Genomic DNA, 20802 nt, shown 5'->3' on the forward strand with positions numbered 1-20802 from the left:
GATAGCAAGTTCAAAGCCAGCCTCAGCAAAATCAAGGCACTAAGCCACTCAGTGAGACCCTGCTTCTAAATAAAATACAAAATAGGGCTGGGGATGTGGCTCAGTGGTCAAATGTGCCTGAGTTCAATCCCTGGTACCCCCTCCCCAAAATTAATAATTTAATTTGTATGGGTGTGTGTGTCTGTGTGTGTGTGTGCATAGTACAGGGATTTAACACAAGCGTGCACTACCACTGAGTTTCACCAAGCCCTTTTTATTTTATTTTGAAACAGGGTCTTGTTAAATTGCAGAGGCTGGTCTCTAACCTGCAGCGATCCTCCTATCTCAGCCTCCCAAGTTGCCGGGATTACAGGCCAGCACAGGCACTTCTGTGTTTGGCATAGATTTAAATTTTTTAACAAATAATTTTTCCCATTAAAATAAGCCCTTATGATTTTCAAATAGAAAATTGAGGCTTAAACAAATATTTATAGCCCATAGGGAACAATTGGAAACACATGATTCTTGCAGAAAAGCCCTAATATATTAAGCTTGTATTTAATCAAATCAGTAGTCATGCTGATGAATAAAAGGTAGTTCATAAAAATATAAAAGACCACAATTTATCGACATTGTCTTTTTTCTGGATTTAATTAGAATACAAAATTGATCAAGGCTAATCAGGTTGAGTACAAATTGAGTGAAGCCCTAATTATATATTATTTTTTTTCCATTCAATTAGCTTTTATTCATCTTGCTCTTCCCCTACGTACTAATTCCAACAAATTAAATACCCAAGTATTCATGTGCAAAATAGTCAATTCTTAGATCAGGATGGTACAACTGGCTTAGTTTCAAAAATTGCTTTTAATAGGTAGCTTTTCCTTACCAGATGGAAACTAACAATTACTGAAAATATTATTAAAAACTAGTAATTTTTAAAAATCATTTTATCCTGTTGGTTAATTGGACAATTACATTTCATTAGACCTTATAGTTTCAGATGTTTGTTTATGACATTTCCTTTTTAATCCCTAAAAATAAATAGAGCTCTGAATTATCAACAAAAATCAAGGTAAAGCATTTTGTAGACATTTCAGCTTATAGACATATGACTGTATCCTCAACATAGGTCTTAGTTGGAAAACATCTTTGAAAATATTACTACATTGAACTGAAGGCCATGCACAGAATTACACATATAAGTTTTGTAGATACACAGGATTTTAGATTTTTTTGGGGGAAAAAAGATAAATAGGAGATAGTCTAAATTACACAATTCTGTTATTGCTCTGACTTGGTTTGGTGTGTGTGTGTGTGTGTGTGTGTGTGTGTGTTCAATGATAAGAAGGTCTTTTTAGTTGAAATCTATACAAATAAAAGGAGAACCAGTATCAGAAGGTGACAGAGGAGAGTTTGTGCTGATTTTAGCTGTTGAATTACAGGAAGAAGATCCAACATTGCTATTGCTTTCATTAGGAATAGCTGGAGATAAACTAAGAGAAGAAAATGCCGCGGATTCATAACAGGATTCAAGACATGACTCTGTGCACTCTGCTTTGTCTACACAGGAATGCCAAATATGTGACAAACAACTGGCACTAGTCACAAAGGCTGTTTCACAAGAATAGCATCACAAAATCCATAGTACCGAAAAAGCAAAAACAAAAACACGTACACCAATAGTACCAATAGATAAAAATGCATTCCTTTATTTCCCACTATAATTATTAAAACATGCTTTCTGGGCTAGGGAGATAGCTCAGTTGGTAGAGTGCTTGCCTTGCAAGCACAAGGCCCTGGGTTCGATCCCCAGCACTGCAAAAAAAAACAAAACAACAACAACAACAAAAATGCTTTCTTAGGCATACTTTTCAGTAATACTCTCAATCAACAAAACAGGCAAAAATCCAAGGTAGACAAGACAGGCAGAAAATGACTTTTTCTTCAGCAGACTTGACTTTATTTTATAATAATTATTATTATTTTTGCAGTGCTGGGGATTGAACCCAGGACCTCCAGCATGCTAAGCACATGCTTTGCCACTGAAATATACTTCCAGCTCTAAGCATGCATTTTCATGTATTTCTCCAATACCTCTTAATCTAATGCCAAAACCTCCATTCTAAAAATGAATCTACCATATATGAATATCACACACATGCTAGAAAAAAGAAGTGAAGTTGATAGTATACATTTGGGATACTAGTTTTATAATTTCTAGATATATTTAATAATGAACCATAGGTCTGAATATACCTAATGGCCAAAGTACACCTAAAAGTCAAGTGAAAAATAGCCAGTGAATTTTAAAAACCCCATGTTGATACTCACCATACACTTTTTGCTGACAACTGGGAAGTGTCACAGGATGTATGTTGGCAGCGTCTTTTGAAAATCTCTTTGATCATCAAGTGCAATTTTACCTAAGACAAAATGGCAGATCAAGAGAGACATTTCTTAACTTGCTTATTGTGCTTTTCATTGCAAAAGTAATAATTGTTCGTTGCAACTAATTTGGAAAATACAGAAAGTATAAAGAAAAAAATTTAACTCATTATTATCCAGAGATTATCAATCTTCAAAAAACCCTGAATATGTGTGCATACATGACTGTTTATTTTAAAACAAACTTGGATTTGTACTATATATAATGGTATTTAATCTATTTGTTGTTTTTAATGATTATCATTTTGTTTTATTTCTAACTAAATTCTACCACATGATTTTATATAACTGTAGTAGGGCTGTTGAATGAACTTAATCCCATTCTTTAATTTAAACCTTTAGGTTGTTGCTACCTTTATTTGCCAAACATATATGATGAACTAAATAGGTAAATTTTTTTCTTTTGGTAAATTCTTTTACAGCACACAATGAACTACACATACACACATAAACACACATTTATATATATTCAAAGATTAAGGAGAACCATCTAATATCAAAAAATGACACTGCTATAATCTTTGCTTTGAAGTAAATGTTAAAATCTGCACAATGTTTCATATTCATATGATAACAGTGTCTGGCTGAGAGAAAAACTGACATTCAAGTCTACGTCTTCTAGGGTGGAGTATATTTTTAACACTATGACCAGGCAACGCATGGTGGCCCACACCTGTAATGCCACTGACTAGGGAGGCTGAGGCAGGAAGATCACAAGTTCGAGGCCAGCCTCAGCAACTCAGAGACCCTAACTCAAAATAAAAAATAAAATGGGCTGGGGATGTGGCTCAGGACTTAAGCACCCCTGGATTCAATGCCTAGTACCAAAAACAAACAAACAAAAAAACAAAACAAAATACTGGGACCATCATTAAAAAAATAATCCTAGTGTCAGTTATGGTGGCACACATCTGCAATCCCTGCGACTCTGGAGGCTGAGGCAGAAAGATCATAAGTTGGAGGCCACCCTTAGCTACTTAGTGAGTGCCTGTCTCAAATTTAAAAAAATAAAAAGGGCTGGGATGTAGCTTTGAGGTAAAGGGCCCCTGGGTTCAATCTCCAGTACTGAAATCATTATCATTATCGTCATCATCATTATCCTACAGACAGAGATTCCATAGAACTTCTTTAGGAGTATAATCATGGGTCATAAAGCTTTGAAAAAGTCTGGTATCCTATCCCATGGCAGACACTAGTATTAAAAAAAACAACAACAACAACAACAAAAAAACCCATCTGTTCTTTTTTTTTTTTTATGAAAAAGTGCTCATCATCCCTAGTAATTAGAGAGATGCAAATTAAAACCACCCTAAGATTTCATCTCACTCCAATTAGAATGGCTATTATCAAGAACACAAGCAATAATAAGTGTTGGTGTGGATGTGGGGAAAAGGTACACTCATACATTGCTAGTGGGGTTGCAAATTAGTGCAGCCACTCTGGAAAGCAGTATGGAGAATCCTCAGAAAGCTTGGGATGGACCCACCATTTGACCCAGCTATTCCACTCCTCGGTTTATACCCAAAGGACTTAAAATCAGCATACTACAGAGATACAGCCACATCAATGTTCATAGCTGCTCAATTCACAATAACTAGATTGTGGAACCAACCTAGATGCCCTTCAATTGATGAATGGATAAAGACACTGTGGTATATATATACAATGGAATATTACTCAGCCATAAAGATTGATAAAATTATGGCATTTGCAGGCAAATGGATGAAATTGGAGAATATCATGCTAAGGGAGATAAGCCAATCTCAAAAACCAAAGGCCGAATGTTTTCTCTGATAAGTGCATGACAATATATAACGACGGGGGGTGGCAGGAGGGGTGGGGGAGAGAAGAATGAAGAAACTTTGGATGGTGTAGAGGTAAAAGGGGTGGGAGGGGGTGGGGATGGAAAAACAGTAGAATGAAACACACAGTATTACCATAGTTACATGAATGGTGTGAATCTACATTGTGTACAACCATAGAAATGAAAAGTTGTACCCCATTTGTGTACAATGACTCAAAATGTGTCTGTAAAAATAAAAAATATATTAAAAAAAACAACAAAAAAATAAACAAAAAAACTATAAAAATAAATAAATTTAAACATGACAAAAAAAGTCCTCATAAAAGAACATTAAGGGCTGGGGTTGTCGCTCTGTGTTAGAGTGCTTGCCTCCCATGTGTGAGGAACTGGGTTGGATTCTTAGCACTGCATATAAATAAATAAATTAAATAAAAATCCATTGACAACTAAAAAATATTTTCTAAAAAAGAAAAGAAAAAGAAAATTAAGCAGCGCACAGTGGCACATGCCTGTAATCCCAGCAGCTGGGGAGGCTGAGGCAGGAAGATCCCAAGTTCAAAGCCTGCCTCAGCAAAATTCTTTGCTAAAGCCAGTATTACTTTAAAACAATATTTACAGCTACCTAATTTTTGGAAAGTTCTTACATTTCCTACTTGTTCTTGCTTACTTCTAATGGAAGTAACTGCTACTTATCACATACAATATGCCTTCATTTGCTTAGAGACTGTGATTTTCAGGGGGTGGGTGGTGGTACCAGGGATTGATCTCAGGGGCACTCAACCACTGAGCCACATTCCCAGCCCTATTTTGTATTTTATTTAGAAACAGGGTCTCACTGAGTTGCTTAGTGCCTCGCTAAATTGCTGAGGCTGGCTTTGAACTCGTGATCCTCCTGCCTCAGTGTCCAGGGCTGCTGGGATTACAGGTGTGCGCCACCTTGCAAGGCTGAGACTGATCTTTATTTCACATTCCTTCACTTTATTGATCTGTTATTCTTTTTGGGGGTGGGGGAGTTACTGGGGAACTGGGGATTGAACCGAAAAGTATTTTACCATTAAGCCACATTCCAGTCCTTTTAATATTTTAAGACAGGGTCTCTCCAAATTGCTTAAGGATCTTGCTAAATTGTTTGGCTGGCCTTGAACTTAAGTTGTTAGGAATCTTGCCTCAACCTTCTAAACTGCTGGGATTACAGGTCTGTGCCATCATGCCCACCTGGCAGAGTACTCATTCTTTGAAGCACCATTTCCCCACATCCCCACTTGACCCCCACCCCCACCACTGCCTATCCCCAAACATTTTTTTTTGGCATCACTGGGTCTAGAACCCAGGGCCTCATGCTAGGCATAGGGAGTACCACTGAACTACATCCCCAGACTTCCCAAAACAATTCTTAATTCATATATTCTAAGAAAACTCCAAGCACTTTCAATGTGATAAAATATTTTACATATAAATGCCTTATAAAAGGGAAAACTGTCTTAAGCTGATAAAGCACTATTTTCAATTTAAGCATACTTAATTTTTTGCAGTGCTAAGGACGGAATCAAGGGCCTCACTCATGTTAGGCAAGGGCTAGCCCTAAGCACACTGAGCCATATCCCCAGCCCTAAGCACACTGTATTTGAAATATTCAAAGATACCAACTTCCTAGTGGGTCTTAAACTGCTGATATAGTTGAATGTTTTTCAACACCAGTCCACGCTTCACAGCACAAGCAAAAGACCCCTAAGTTTAGTTATTGAGGCATCTTTATAAAACAATGTACTTAGTTTGGAAATGAGAATTTTCAGAATTTATCTAGTTTTAGAATATAAAAAGTACATGCTGAGTTAGGTATATTGTTATTGAGATGTCCATTCATTAATCAAAAATACACAAAATACATATATTTCACCAGGTGTATTGGCACACACTTGTGATCCCAGTGGTTCAGGAGGGTGAGGCAGGAGGATGTTGAGTTCAAAGCCAACCTCAGCAAATTAGTGAGGCCCAAAGCAACTCAGTGAGACCCTGTCTCTAAATAAAATATAAAAAGGACTGGAGATGTGGCTTAGTGGTTAAGTGCCCTGGGGTTCAATCTCTAGTACCCCCTCCCCCAAAAGTCACATAAATTTCAACTTCTTTCCCTATCATTTCTTCATCTTCTTTCTCATCATAATGGGTTTTTCACAATTACACACTTTTAAGTTTAATCTCCTTCCCATTTACCTATTTTTCCCTCCCTACTGTAGTTAGACTTTGTTCTGAATATATAATTCAATAGTGTATTTAGAAAGGAAGAAAAGTGTAATTTATGGAGGGAGCACTGAGAAGCAGGATCTAGTTCTATGGAGTTTAAGAAAAGACACTTCTTTTTATTAAACTGCCCTTTTACTACTGAGTAGGTTGGTGGCTTTCTATTCGTTAAATCAAAAAGAACCTATCCCTTCACATATATTGTTAGTGTTTAAGTAGACTTAAGTTGTACTAACTTATTCATATGATATCAATGTGTATATCTGCAGTAGAGGGACAGGAGTTAAGATAAAGCAAAATACTTTATCAGTGACTCACTCTGTTCGTTTATTCATTCATTCATTCATTCATTCATTCATTCATTCTCTACCTTATTTTAGAGAATATCTAAGGCAGCTAGCTTGGTAAATTATACTTATATAATGAATATCAGAACAACCAGGTCGGGTGTGGTGGCACACACCTGGAATCCCAGCAGCTTGGGAGGCTGAGGCAGGAGGATGGCAAGTTTTAAGTCAGCCTCACCAATTTTAGCAAGGCCCTAAGCAAATTGCAAGACTCTGTCTCAAAATAAAATATTAAAAAGGGCTGGGGATGTGGCTGAGTGGTTAAGCATCCCTGGGCTTATTCTGATACAAAAAAAATCATAACAGTCAACTAAACTGGAATTAAATTTCTCAGTTCACATTTATATAGCACTTAATAGTTTTGAATGTCTTTTTTTTTTTTTTTTTAGTACCTGGGATTGAACTCAGGGGCACTCCACCACTGAGCCACCCCCCAGCCCTATTTTGTATTTTATTTTATTTAGAGACAGTCTCACTGAGTTGCTTTAGGTCTCACTAAGTTGCTGAGGCTGGCTTTGAACTCTCGATGATCCTCCTACCTCAGCATCCCAGGACGCTGGGATTACAGGCGTGCATCACCTTGACCAATTTAGTTTTCAATGTCTTTATACGTATTTCCATTTGGGTAAAATGGAAGAGTTATAGTAACTTATTAAATACATTTTAAATAAATCATTTAAAAGCAATTTTTATAAAAAACTTGATTTTAGTTATTTTATAAAAGTGAGTAAAAGTTGTTATACTTATTTCTGAGAGTAGATAAAGTACCTTTTCTTTTTTCTGCTCCAAGGATACTTGTTTTAACAGTGTTGGTGGGCCTGTGACTTCTAAAATAAAACCATTATGATCATTAGAAAAAAATCTGAAAAGAAATCAATGATTATTTCATTATAACAGATCTAAGCATGAAACACGAAAGAGAACTGTGGATACTATGTGATATCACATCACTTTATTGCCTTTTTCTAAATATGGATAAATCTAGGAATACATCGAGAGCAAATTGTCTTCTAATTCACCAAGATTTAGGATTTTGGAACCTGCAGTATAGAAGGACATGCAAGTCCAGGCTGAGACATGCCTTGAATCAAGCTGAGAATTGTGGATGAAGAGGTTCTTTAAAGTGCTAGAGATAAATAAGGCTTATGAACAAGATCAGTCAGAGGAAGATTATGGTGAAACAGGGTTAATGAATTGTTGAATTTTGCATTTATTTTCATGCGTTCTTTGTCACGGGTTTTTCTTTTTCAGTATATAAAAATGATAAATCCAAACAAATGACATTTTCATTTCACTAAAAAGAAACCACTTATTTGGTTGTCATAGAACCTGGAGCTATAATTTCTTCTAAGTTTCTAAAATTCTTATTTTATAAGCAATGTGGTATTTCAGATAACATACACTTACATAGAAACTCATCATGTAGGACTAATAGGGAACAGGATTTGGAGGCAAACTTGTGTAACTCACACCAATTTGATGGAGGAAAACATCGCTAAAACCAAATTGGAACAGAGGTTTTAAAACCACCACTTTTCTTAGAAAACAGGTCAGTGGTTTCCTAGGGCAGGAAGGGTGATGGGGAGGGAGACAGTACAAAAGATCATGACATTATTTAGAGTGTGGGAACTCTTCTATACCTTGATTAGGGTTGTGGTTATGAAACTGTACACAATTACCAAAGTTAACTGTGTACTTAAAAGTTGGTGAATTTTATTATATATAAATAATACTTTGAGAAATGAAAAAAAAGGGAAAAGTGTTGCTAAGCATCAGATATACCATAGCAAAATATACTCCCTCTGAGATTATTTTTTTTGTACCAGGGATTAAACCCAGGAGTACATAACCACTGAGCCACATCCCTAGCCCTTTTCTTACACATTATTTAGAGACAGGGTCTTGCTAAGTTGTTGAGGGCCTCACTAAATGGCTGAGGCTGGCTTGGAACTCATAATTCTCCTGCCTCAGCTTCCTGAGCCACTGGGATTACAGGCTTGGCCCACCATGCCCAGCCCTCAGAGGCTTTTGAGTGGGTAACTAGTACTATTTCAAAGAACATAGACTTCAAGACACCCCTTTCTTACTTTCCCAATCCATTTGGTGAGAGAAGCTGCTTGGGGTACTGGGATTAGATCAATGCTCTTTATAGAGGATGGTTTCTCCAGATCATGGTCATTCTGTGAAAGCAGAAAGCAGTGGATAATTGTAGCACCAATTACTTACTAATCAAATACTTATGGAGATAGCTGTTGCATGGGAAAGAGAATCTTTACTACTGAGTCTGGCTTCAACATGCAGAAAGCTCTCATCATGATAAAGCAAGCAGGGAACCTAAGATTCACTTCCAGAAGCAAAGCTTCCCTTTGCCACTTGGAGGTGGTGATTGAGGGGCTTCCCTAGCATCCCAAAAACCTAGAACATGAGTACTCAATATTAAGCTATATATACTATATACACAAACCCTAAGTTTCAGCGTTCCTTCTTGGATTTGACCTGTACTTTGCTAATGAAAACTGTAATGCTATGTCCAGAAAAGGACTCAAAAAGATTCAGCTAGAACTAAAATATAAATGGGACGGCAGGATGACCTAAAAAAAAAAATTATAGATTTTATGTGGGCAAAATCAGTACTATATAATTGAGAATTTTAACATAGGCTCTCTTCTTTTCCAAAACACAATGTAAGTTAAACATATATTACATGTTCCCTTTCTCCTCCTAAAACACTTGGAGAATCTCTTATTCACTTACTCATGCCAACACCCACAGTAATTAGAATTTGGTCAATTAAAGGACTCTGACAACATCTAAAAATTGTTATTAGTACCAAAATGTGAGTAGGGACAAGACTCCAGAAGGTATCTATTCATTTTTCAGAACCTACTTCAAAATCAGGGGCAGATGTTCATGTAAGTTACTCAGGACTCAAAGGAAAAGATGTCTTCTGTTGATGACCCATTTCTTGATCTAATAACTCCCAAATCTGGAAATTGACATTAACTAGAATCTCTCCTACTCAAATTTCAGTTCATCTCCTACCATCACAAATTTCCATAGAAAAGAACACTAAACATCATTCAACTACCATAACTGAGCAACCATGATGTACAGAAACATTAAAAAATGTGAATGAGGGATGTAACTATATTCTGAACATGCTTAAATGTTATATGTTAAAATGTGACCAGGGAAAAATATATATATATATATATATTTGCAGACATAAAAATGCAATATCTTTTCATAAATCCATTGCCTATAGCTTAAAATTAACATAGTTAATAAATGATGTAGAAGTAAAATCATTTATTGTTTTGCATTCTAAGCATTTTAGTAAAACAACTTTTCAAAGGTCCACTAGGACAGAAAGAAAGTTGGTTTAGACCAGCTATGGTTTTGTATCAGACAACTATGTACTTTGAACCCCACTTTCAAATAATAGTTATTTTATGGATAAATCATAAACTATTACTTAAGATCATTCAATTAATTTATATTAAAAATATTAATTAAATATCAAACAAGAGCTGAGATTTTTTTTTAGAAATTACAATGAAACTAGGTAGCACAACACTACAACAGTGAAAATTTGAAATTTTGGACAATATTAAAGTGTTATTATAATACCATACCAGGTTTAGACTTTCTTCCCAAGACTGACTTATCTGTATCGCAGTGTGTATCTCCCTACAAAAAAAAAAAAAAAGAAAAAGAAAAAAGAAATCAGTACCGTAGCCTGCCTATCTGAAGGAAAAGATAGAACTGAATATACAAATAATCAAAGTCATAGTTCAAAGTACACTACTCACCGTTCATGCATTGCTTCTCTATTTACTACATCCATGCCTTCTTCCTGGAAGGTGGGGACATGAGGGTAAAAGGAACGTCTAGTTTCTGTGGTTTTAAACAGTTTCATTTAGGTTGAAAATTTTAAAGTTTCATTTGGGCGCATCTATATTCTTACTCATGGGACTATCGAAGAGCTATAGCATAAACAGATCTCTAAATAAGTATCTTGGTCTGTATTCTTCATTGTTATACAAACTCCCACACAAAGATCTATTACTTATGCATTACAGAACATCAGATATACAAGGAATGATTAGGCGAAAAACTTTCATTCTGTACTGGGTGAGTGGTGCGTGCCTGTAATCCTAGCAGCTCAGGTGGCTGAGGCAGGAGGATCTCGAGTTCAAAGCCAGCCTCAGCAATTTAGCGAGGCCCTACGCAACTCAGTGAGCCCGTTTCTAAATAAAATATATTTTAAAAAGATCGGGAGGTGTGGTACAGTGGTTAAGCGCACCTGGTTTCAATTCCCAGTATAAATAATAAAGCCAAAGATTCAAAATTATTGATTTTTCCCTACCATTAATACTATATTAATATTACTCATAGTCCAAAACAAACTAAATGTCAGTCAATATGAGTTTGCATACGTAAATGATGGGACAAACATGATTTAAATCTAGTCATTGACATCAAAAAACATGTATTATATGTTAAGTGGGAAAAAAATGAATTGTTTATATAAAATTGTGAAAGAGAGGCACCCAGAAGAATGTTCACCAGAAAGGCATGAATGTTGGTGAAAATGTGAAGAAATGGTAACTCTTGGATATTGCTGGTGGGAATGAAAAATGATATAAACTCTGTGGAAAACAGTTTGGCAAGTCCCGAAAGATTGAAATAATTACCAAATGAGCTAGCGATTTCATTTCTAGGTATCTGCCTCAAAGAAGTGAAAACAAGAACTCCAACTGATGCTTGTACACCAATACCCAGAGCAGCACTAGTCACAGGAGCTCCAAGGTGGCAATGACCCAAGTGTTCGTCGACAGATGTGGAGATTAGAAACTGTGGTACAGTCATACAATGGAATATTATTCAACCCTAGAAAGAAATGAAGTTCTGACACATGCTACAACATGGACGAATCTTGCAAACATTGTTAGGCAAAATAAGCCAGGACAAATACTGCAAGACTCCATTTATATGAGTATGTAGAAGAGTCAAATTCAGACACAAAAAGTAGAGTAGAGGTTACAGGGTGGGGCTGGGGTGGCAGCGAGAATGGGGAATTACTATTTAAACGGTTATTGTTTGGCATGATGAAAAAGTTCTTTTTTTTTTCTTGTGTACCGGGGATTGAACCTGGGGTGCTTAAGCACTAAGCCACATCCCCAGCAATTGTACATTTTATTCAGACACAGGGTCTCACTGAGTTGTTTAGGTCCTTGCTATCTTGCTGAGGCTGGCTTTTTAAAAATTTTTTAAATTTGTTCTTATTAGTTTTACATGATAGTAGAGTATATTTTGACATTTTATATATACATGGAGTATAACTTCTCATTCTTCTGGTTGTATGTGATATACAGTTACATTGCTTGTGTAATCATATATGCACATAGGATAGTAATATCCAATTCATTCTATTATCTTTCCTATTACCATTCCCCCTTCCTTCCCTTCATTCCCTGAGGCTGCCTTTGAACTTGAGATCCTCCTGCCTCAGCCCCGCAAGTTGCTGGAATTATAGGTGTGCACCACTATGCTCGGCTTGATGAAGAAGTTCTAAAAATGGAGATGGTTGCCCAACATTGTGAGTGTATCTAATACCATGAACTATACTTTTTTGGTGGTGCTGGGGCTTGAACCCAGGGCCTCAGGAATGCTAGGCAAGCACTCTGCCACTGAGCTCCATCCCCAGCCCTCTAACTATATTCTTAAAATGCTTAAAATGGCCAAACAAAAACAACCAGTCTACTTATCCTTACATTCTCAAGAACATATTCCATGCACAATAAATATCTCCAATGTGACAAATAGGGTGCTAAACATTGTAGGAAGGCAGATGAACCTTCCCCAAAGAGGTCTCAAATCATACAGGAAGTGTTTATTCTCCAAAGTAAATATGAACATAGCCTATGGGGTGCATAAGATGACCTACTGAGAAGCAGAAAGAAAAAAACATTCAATTTTTATAGTTATATAAATGTATTAAATATAGACTCAAGATAGAAATTCAATTTACCTACCTATATGTCAATTTATAAATATATATTGATTTAAGATAGCAAGAATTAAATGCTTTCTGATATTAAACATACAGATTGACACAGGTGACCTCACTCAGCCCTTCGGTTCCAGAAGTTGAGGGAAGGGTATTTTGGGAGGGTCTTTACCTGTTTATATAGTCAGCTGTAGTTTACCTGAGCCAAGTTAGCTAAACATGTATATGTTGTCCACTTTTCACTAAACCACTAACCACAACATGGACAAAGCCTGAACAAGATTCCTACAGATTGGACATTGTGATGGGCACCTGTAGTCCCAGCTATCAGGGAAGCTGGGGCAGAAGGATCACTTGAACCCAGGAGTTTGGGGCCAGCCTGGGCAACACAGAGGGACCCCATTTCCTTAAAAAAAAAAAAAAAGGACTCCTATGAACACCAGATAAAGCTAAAGCTAGTAATGCAAGTTGAAGCAAATATTTGGGAAAGTGGCAAAGGTGAAACCTGTGCTACTCCTAGCTACACAGCTCCTCTAAGCCTCATTACTATGAAAACACGAGGCTGAGCTATTCTCATCTATCAAGGAGCTGTCTAAAGTATGAATCATTAAGAGTATTGGAGATAGAGATCCAAGATGGCAAACTAGGGGTGGCTGCATTCCTGATCACTCCGTCATAGGGATTCAAGCAGAGGAAACCTTTCTCTGCGAGGCAGTCCGCAGTCTTGCTCCCCACCAATCCCCTGCTGTTTACCCTATTCGTCCGCCATGATCACCCGCCATCTGCCAGCATATTGCCTGCCTTTGGAGTGCAGATTCCTCATTGACCGCAGCCTTTCATCTACCATTTGCCTGTTTGCCCACCTCTTGCCTGCCTATCGCCCAATTTTCCCCTACCCATCGCCCACCACCCAGTGTTCTCCCGCCTATTGTCAGCCATTAGCCTGCAGACTGCCTACAGACCACCAGCAGATCACCTGGCTGCCCACTGTTGCCTGGAAGTCCACTGTCACACTACCCACAGGTTTGGTTACACACAGCTGCCACCATCTTGGAACACTGGCCAGGGCTTGCAGGGTTTGCCACCCAAGCCACCATCATCTTGGGGCACAGCCACCTGGGTCTGGGGACTCAGGCCAGGACCTGGAGATATATTGGGGTACCCACAGGTCTGGTTGCCCCTGAGGTCTTTCTACTCCATGTGGTAGTGGCTGCTATCTGACTGTCTCTTTGCAGGATCACTCCTTTGTGTGAGCGCATGCCTGGTGGTCTCTCTGCAAGCTGAAAGGGCACTGAGATCTTGGAGCTGCAGCAAGACAGGGCCTGGGGAAGCTGAAGCCCAGGTCCATCAGCTTGCAGCTGGGTTTGCATGGGCCAGTCTGAGTCTGGCAAGTCTGTGGAAAGGCGGAGACTAGGGGCAGTTCCGTGGGGGGAGCACAGGTTGAAGAAACTGGAGAAAACTGGGCTCTCTCCAGCTCAGTGAGTCCTGAGGTATGCAGGGATGGAAGGGGCCAGCTACAATGAGTGGGAAGACTAGAAGGGTATGAGGGCATCTGGCTATTGGATTGCCCACCCAACTGGTTGGGCACCCACTGGACTGGAGCGAACATCAAACTTCAAACAACCCCACTATCAGTGGAGAAGGGAAGCTGAGAACGTTTTTGAAAGCCAATAGAAGCAATCAATTTTCCATTGAGACTTTCCTCCTTTATTTTTTTCTTTTTTTGCCCTCTCTCTCACACCTCTACCATCTTTGAATCCAAATATTTTTCATCCATCAATTTATTGAAGAATGAGATGTCTGAATAGTATATGACAGTTTTGTTGTTTATTCTTATATTTTTACTTTTTTGGGGGGGGTGCTGGGGATCGATATTTTTACTTTTTAAAAAAATCTGCATATATTTTTTTTCTCATCTACCTGTCTCCCTGGATTCTCTTTCTCACTTCTCTCATACTAACAGCTATCCTCTATTTCTTTCCTCACTCTTACTATAAATTTTTACCTCTATCTTCTCTCCCTCTCCCTCATAAACATCACATCCTCCACTACTTCTGTTCCCTCATCATCCATCATTTGAAAGAAAAACAAAATTAGCAAACTAACTGTTTATATTATAGACAATAATTGAATACTTCATTTCTGTCTATTGTGACAAAGCAGTAAATGCCTTAATAGGAGCCATTTGGTTTAAGGTTGTATATTGTTTGTACTGGATGCTGCTAATAATGGTCTTCCCCTTAAAGGTGAGGTACTGGAAGCTTTCAGGGACACCATAAGACTACAGGGTAGAATCTGTACTGCCTCAGCTCCACACCACTAGATAAGAAGACACACAAACAACATGAAAAAACAAGGGAACGAAGCGCCTCAAACAAACCAAGATGTTCCAACAATAGACTCCATAGACAACACTGTAGAAGAAATGTCAGAGAAGGAGTTTAGAAAATACATAATTAGATTGATCTTCAAAATAAAGGATGGGGGCTGGGGAGATAGCTCAGTCAGTAGAGTGCTTGCCTTGCATGCACAAGGCCCTGGGTTCAATCCCCAGCACCACAAAATAAAATAAAATAAAATAAAAATAAAATAGAGGATGGTATTAGAAAACACAGGAAGTAAAAGATCACTTCAATATAGAGGCAGAGATTATAAAAAGAAATCAAGCAGAAATCCTTGAAATGAAGGAAACAATAAACCAAATTAATAATTCAATGGAAAGTATCACCATAGACTAGACCACCTGGAAGACAGACCCTCAGACAACAAAGGCAGAATACATACTCTTGAAAATAAAGTTCATGGCACAGAGAAGATGGTAAGAAATCTTGAACAGAACTTCCAAGATATATGGGACAACATGAAAAGACCAAATTTAAGATTTATCAGAATACACGAAGGCGTGGAGATACAAACCAATGGAATGCACAACCTTTTCAATGACATAATATCAGAAAACTTCCCAAATCTTAAGAATGAAATGGAAAATCAACTACAAGAAGCTTTATGGACCCCAAATGTACAAAATTACAGCAGACCTTCACCAAGGCACATTATAATGAAAATGACTAACATACAAAATAAAGATAGAATTTTAAAGGCTGTGAGAGAAAAAAAAATCAAATTACATATAAGGGGATACCAGTTTGGATCTCAGCTTATTTCTCAACCCAGACCCTCAACACCAGGAGGCCCTGGAATAACATATATCAAGCTCTGAAAGAAAATGGATGCCAACCGAGAATTTTATAGCCAGAAAAATTAAGCTTCAGATTTGAAGATGAAATAAAAACCTTCCATGATAAACAAAAGTTAAAAGAATTCACAACAAGAAAGCCTGCACTACAGAACATTCTCAGCAAAATATTCTGTGAGGAGGAAATGTAAAAAAAACAATGAAAACCAGCAAAGGGAGGAACTACACTAAAGGAAAGGTCAATCAAAGGAGAAACTAAGTCATGTTAAAAACCAAAAATAAACCAAGATGACCAGGAATACAAATCATATCTCAATAATAACCCTGAATGTTAATGGCCTAAACTCATCAATCAAAAAACATAGACTGACAGACTAGATGTTTAAAAAGACCCAACAATATGCTGCCTTCAAGAGACTCACCTCCTAGGAAAAGACATCCACAGATGGAAGGTGAAAGTCTAAGGAAAAACATATCACTCACATGGACTATGTAAAGAAGCAAGGATTTCCATCCTCATGTCATGTCAGATAATGTGGACTTCAAACCACAGTTAGTAAGAAAGGATAAAGAAGGACATTTCATACTGCTTAAGGGAATCATAAATCAGCAAGACATAACAATCATAAATACATATACCCCAAACAATGGAGCATCTATGTACATCAAACAAACCCTTCTCAATTTCAAGAATCAAATAGACCACAACACAATAATACTGGGTAACTTTAACACACCTTTGTCACCACTGACTAGATCTTCCAAACAAAAACTAAACAGAGAAACTATAGAATTAAATAACATAATCAATGATTTAGACTTAATGGACATATGTATTTCATCCATCATCAAGCAAATACAGTTTCTTCTTAGCAGCACAAGGATCCTTCTCTAAAATAGACCACATGTTATGCCACAAAGCTACTCTCAGCAAATCCAAATAGAAACACTACCCTGCATTCTATCCAATCATAATGGAATGAAACTAGAAGTCAATGATAAAATAAAAAAATAACAGATACTCCAACACCTGGAGACTAAATAGCATCATTTAATAGTAAATGATGAATGCATAAAAGAAGAAATCAAGGAGGAAATAAAAAAATATTTAGAGGTAAATGAGAATACCAATACAACATATCAAAATCTCTTGGATGCTATGAAGGCAGTGCTAAGAGGAAAGGTCAATGCATTGAGTTCGTACACTAAAAGAGTAAAAACTCAACAAATAATTGACCTAACATTACATCTCAAAGCGCTAGAAAAAGAACAAATCAATACCAAAAGAAGCAGAAGACAGTAAATAATTAAAATCAGAGCTAAAATCAATGAAATTAAAACAAAAGAAACAACTGAAGAAATTGACAAAACAAAAAGTTGATTCTTTGAAAAAATAAATAAAATTGATAAACCCTGAGCCACACTAACAAAGAGAAAGAGAGAGAAAACTCAAATTACTAAAATTTGTGATAAGAAAGGAAATATCATGATAGATACTATTGAAATACAGAAGATAATTAGAAACTATTTTGAAAATTTACACTCAAACAAAATAGAAAACCTTGAAGACATCCAAAAATTTCTGACATAAGACCTACCCAAACTCATGCAAGAGGACATACACAATTTAAACAGATCAATTTCAAGCAATGAAATAGAAGATGCCATCAAAAGCCTACCAACCAAGAAAAGCCCAGGACCAGACGAATTGTCAGCCAAGTTCTATAAGACCTTCAAAGAAGAACTCATTCCAATAATCCTCAAAGTATTCCATGAAATCGAAAAGGAGAGAACCCTGCTAAATTCATTCATTGAGCGTGGTATCACCTAACACCAAAACCAGACAAAGACACATCAAGGAAAGAAAACTGCAGACCAATATCCCTGATGAATGCAGATGCAAAAATTCTCAGTAAAGTTCTGGAAAATCACATACAAAAACATTAAAAAGATAGGGCATCATGATCAAGTGGGGCTCATCCCCGGAAGCAAGGTTGGTTCAACATACGGAAATCAATAAACATAATATATCACATCAACAGATCTAAAGACAAGAATCATAAGATTATCTCAATTACCACAGAAAAAGCATTTGACAAAATACAGCACCTCTTCATGTTCAGAATACTAGAAAAACTAGGGATAGTAGGAACATACCTCAACATTGTAAAGGCTATGTAGGCTAAGCCCATGGCCAACATCATCCTAAATGGAAAAAAATTGAAAGCATTTCCTCTAAAAACTGGAACAAGACAGGATGCCCTCTTGCACCACTTCTACTTAAACATCATTTTGAAACTCTAGCCAGAGCAATTAGACGGATGACAGAAATTAAAGGGATACAAATAGGAAAAGAAAAACTCAAACTATCACTATTTGCGATGACATGATTCTATATTTAGAAGACCCAAAAATCTCCACCAGAAAACTTCTAGAACTCATAAATGAATTCAGCAAAGTAGTAGGATATAAAATCGATACCCATAAATCAAATGCATTTCTATACATAAGCGACGAATCCACTGCAAGAGAAATTAGGAAAATTACCCCATTCATAATAGCCTCAACAAAAATAAAATACATGGGACTCAATCTAACAAAAGAGGCGAAAAACCTCTACAATGAAAACTACAAAACACTAAAGAAAGAAATGGAAGAAGACCTTAGGAGATGGAAAGATCTCCCATGTTCTTGGATAGGCAGAATTAATATTGTCAAAATGGCCATACTACCAAAAGTGTTATACAGATTCAATGCAATTCCAATTAAAATCCCAACGACATTCTTCATAGAAATAGAAAAAGCAAGCATGCAATTCATTTGGAAAAATAAGAGACCCAGAAAAGCCAGGGCAATCGTTAGCAAGAAGAGTGAAGCAGGAGACATCACACTACCAGACCTTAAACTATACTACAGAGCAATAGTAACAAAAAATGGCATGGTATTGGCACCAAAATAGACATGTAGACCAATGGTACTGACCAGAAGACACAGAGACAAACCCACATAAATATGATTATCTGATACTAGACAAAAGTGCCAAAAATATGCATTGGAGAAAAGATAGCCTCTTCAACAAATGGTGCTGGGAAAACTGGAAATCCACATGTAGCAAAATGAAATTAAACCCCTATCTCTCACCCTGCACAAAACTCAACTCAAAGTGGGTCAAAGACTTAGGCACTAGAACAGAGATCCTGAGCCTATTACATGAAAAAGTAGACCTAAATCTTCATCATGTCAGCTTAGGACCTGACTTCCATAACAAGACTCCTAAAGTGCAAGAAGTAAAATTAAGAATCAATAAATGGGATGGATTCAAACTAAAAAGCTTCAGCTCAGCAAAGGAAACAATCAATAACATGAAGAGAGAGCTTACAGAATGGGAAAAAAACCTTTTCCACGTGCACCTCAGATACAGCACTAATCTCCAGGATATATAAAGAACTCAAAAAACTTAACACCAATAAAACAAATAACCCAATCAATAAATGGGCTAAGGAACTGGGCAAACACTTAACAGAAGAAGAAATACAATGAACAAACATATGAAAAAATGTTCATCATCTTGCAATTAGAGCAATGCAAATCAAAACTAAGATTTCAGGGCTGGGGAGATAGCTCAGTCGGTAGAGTGCTTGCCTTGCAAGCACAAGGCCCTGGATTCGATCCCCAGCACCACAAAAAAAAAAAAAAAATCTAAGATTTCATCTCACTTCAGTCAGAATGGCAATCATGGCAATCATCAAGAATGCAAGCAATAATAAGTGTTCCTGAGGATGTGGAGGGAAAGGAACACTTGTACATTGCTAGTGGGACTGCAGATTGGTGCAACCACTTTGGAAAGCAGTATGGAGATTCCTAAGAAAACTTGGAATGGAACCACCATTTGACCCAGCTATCCCACTCCTTGGCCTATACCCAAAGGACTTAAAATCAGCATACTACAGAAATACAGCCGCATCAATGTTTATAACAGCTCAATTCATGATAGTAAAACTATGGAACCAACCTAGATGCCCTTCAACAGATGAATGAATAAAGAAAATGTGGTACATATACACAATGGAATAATACTCAACCTTAAAGAATGAAATTATGGCATCTGCAGGTAAATAGATGGAACTAGAGAATATCATGCTAAGTGAAATAAGCCAATCCCCAAAAATCTAAGGGTTGAATGATTTCTCTGATAAGCAGATGCTGATCCATAGTGGGTGGTAGGTAGGGAAGAATGAAGGAACTTTAGATTATGTAGAGGGGAATGGGGGGAGGGGTGGGGCAGTGGGGATGGGAAGGACAGTAGAATGAGACAGATGTTATTACCCTATATACATGTATAAAAAAAAAACATAATGACCACAACTTCTATGTTGCAAATGAGGTATTTTAAGAAATTATCTCTTACAGTACAAAACATTTATTTGGCTTTTAGTAATTCATTTAGTTTTTCCAGTTTCTATTTCTTCTTATAAATTACAAAAATAAATAAATACTTTCCATTAAAAGAAAAGTATTGGAAATAAAAATTCATATTCAGTCTTAATAATAATCTATAGTTAGTAAAATTTTAAATTTTCTAAACATATAATTTCCTGCTTATTTCTACTTTGTATATATTCTGATTCTTATAATATACTAGCACAATGGTATATGTCCAAAATGTATAAGTAAATACAGTGGGTTAGGGTGTGTGTGTGTGTGTGTGTGTTTATTGGAGGCAAGTACTCAAACGTTTCATACTGATGTCGTGTGTGTTCAAGAGAATTTAGGAGCT

The 20802-nt window shown here is 36.9% G+C and overlaps 1 protein-coding gene across 1 annotated transcript in view; it reads right to left on the reverse strand.

The window, feature by feature from the left end:
- The window catches only part of LOC306651788 (P2R1A-PPP2R2A-interacting phosphatase regulator 1-like), a 116963-nt gene that overhangs the window by 68112 nt on the left and 28049 nt on the right, over nt 1-20802 (reverse strand). The window contains exons 5-8 of the mRNA XM_079124637.1: nt 10629-10672; nt 10452-10506; nt 8904-8996; nt 2314-2405 (exon numbers count right to left, since the gene is read on the reverse strand). Of these exons, the coding sequence (XP_078980763.1) occupies nt 2314-2405; nt 8904-8996; nt 10452-10506; nt 10629-10672 (284 nt within the window). The remainder of the gene's footprint in view (nt 1-2313; nt 2406-8903; nt 8997-10451; nt 10507-10628; nt 10673-20802) is intronic.

The sequence above is a fragment of the Sciurus vulgaris genome, assembly GCF_902686455.1.
Source record: "Sciurus vulgaris genome assembly, chromosome: X".
In the NCBI taxonomy this organism is placed as follows: Eukaryota; Metazoa; Chordata; class Mammalia; order Rodentia; family Sciuridae; genus Sciurus; species Sciurus vulgaris.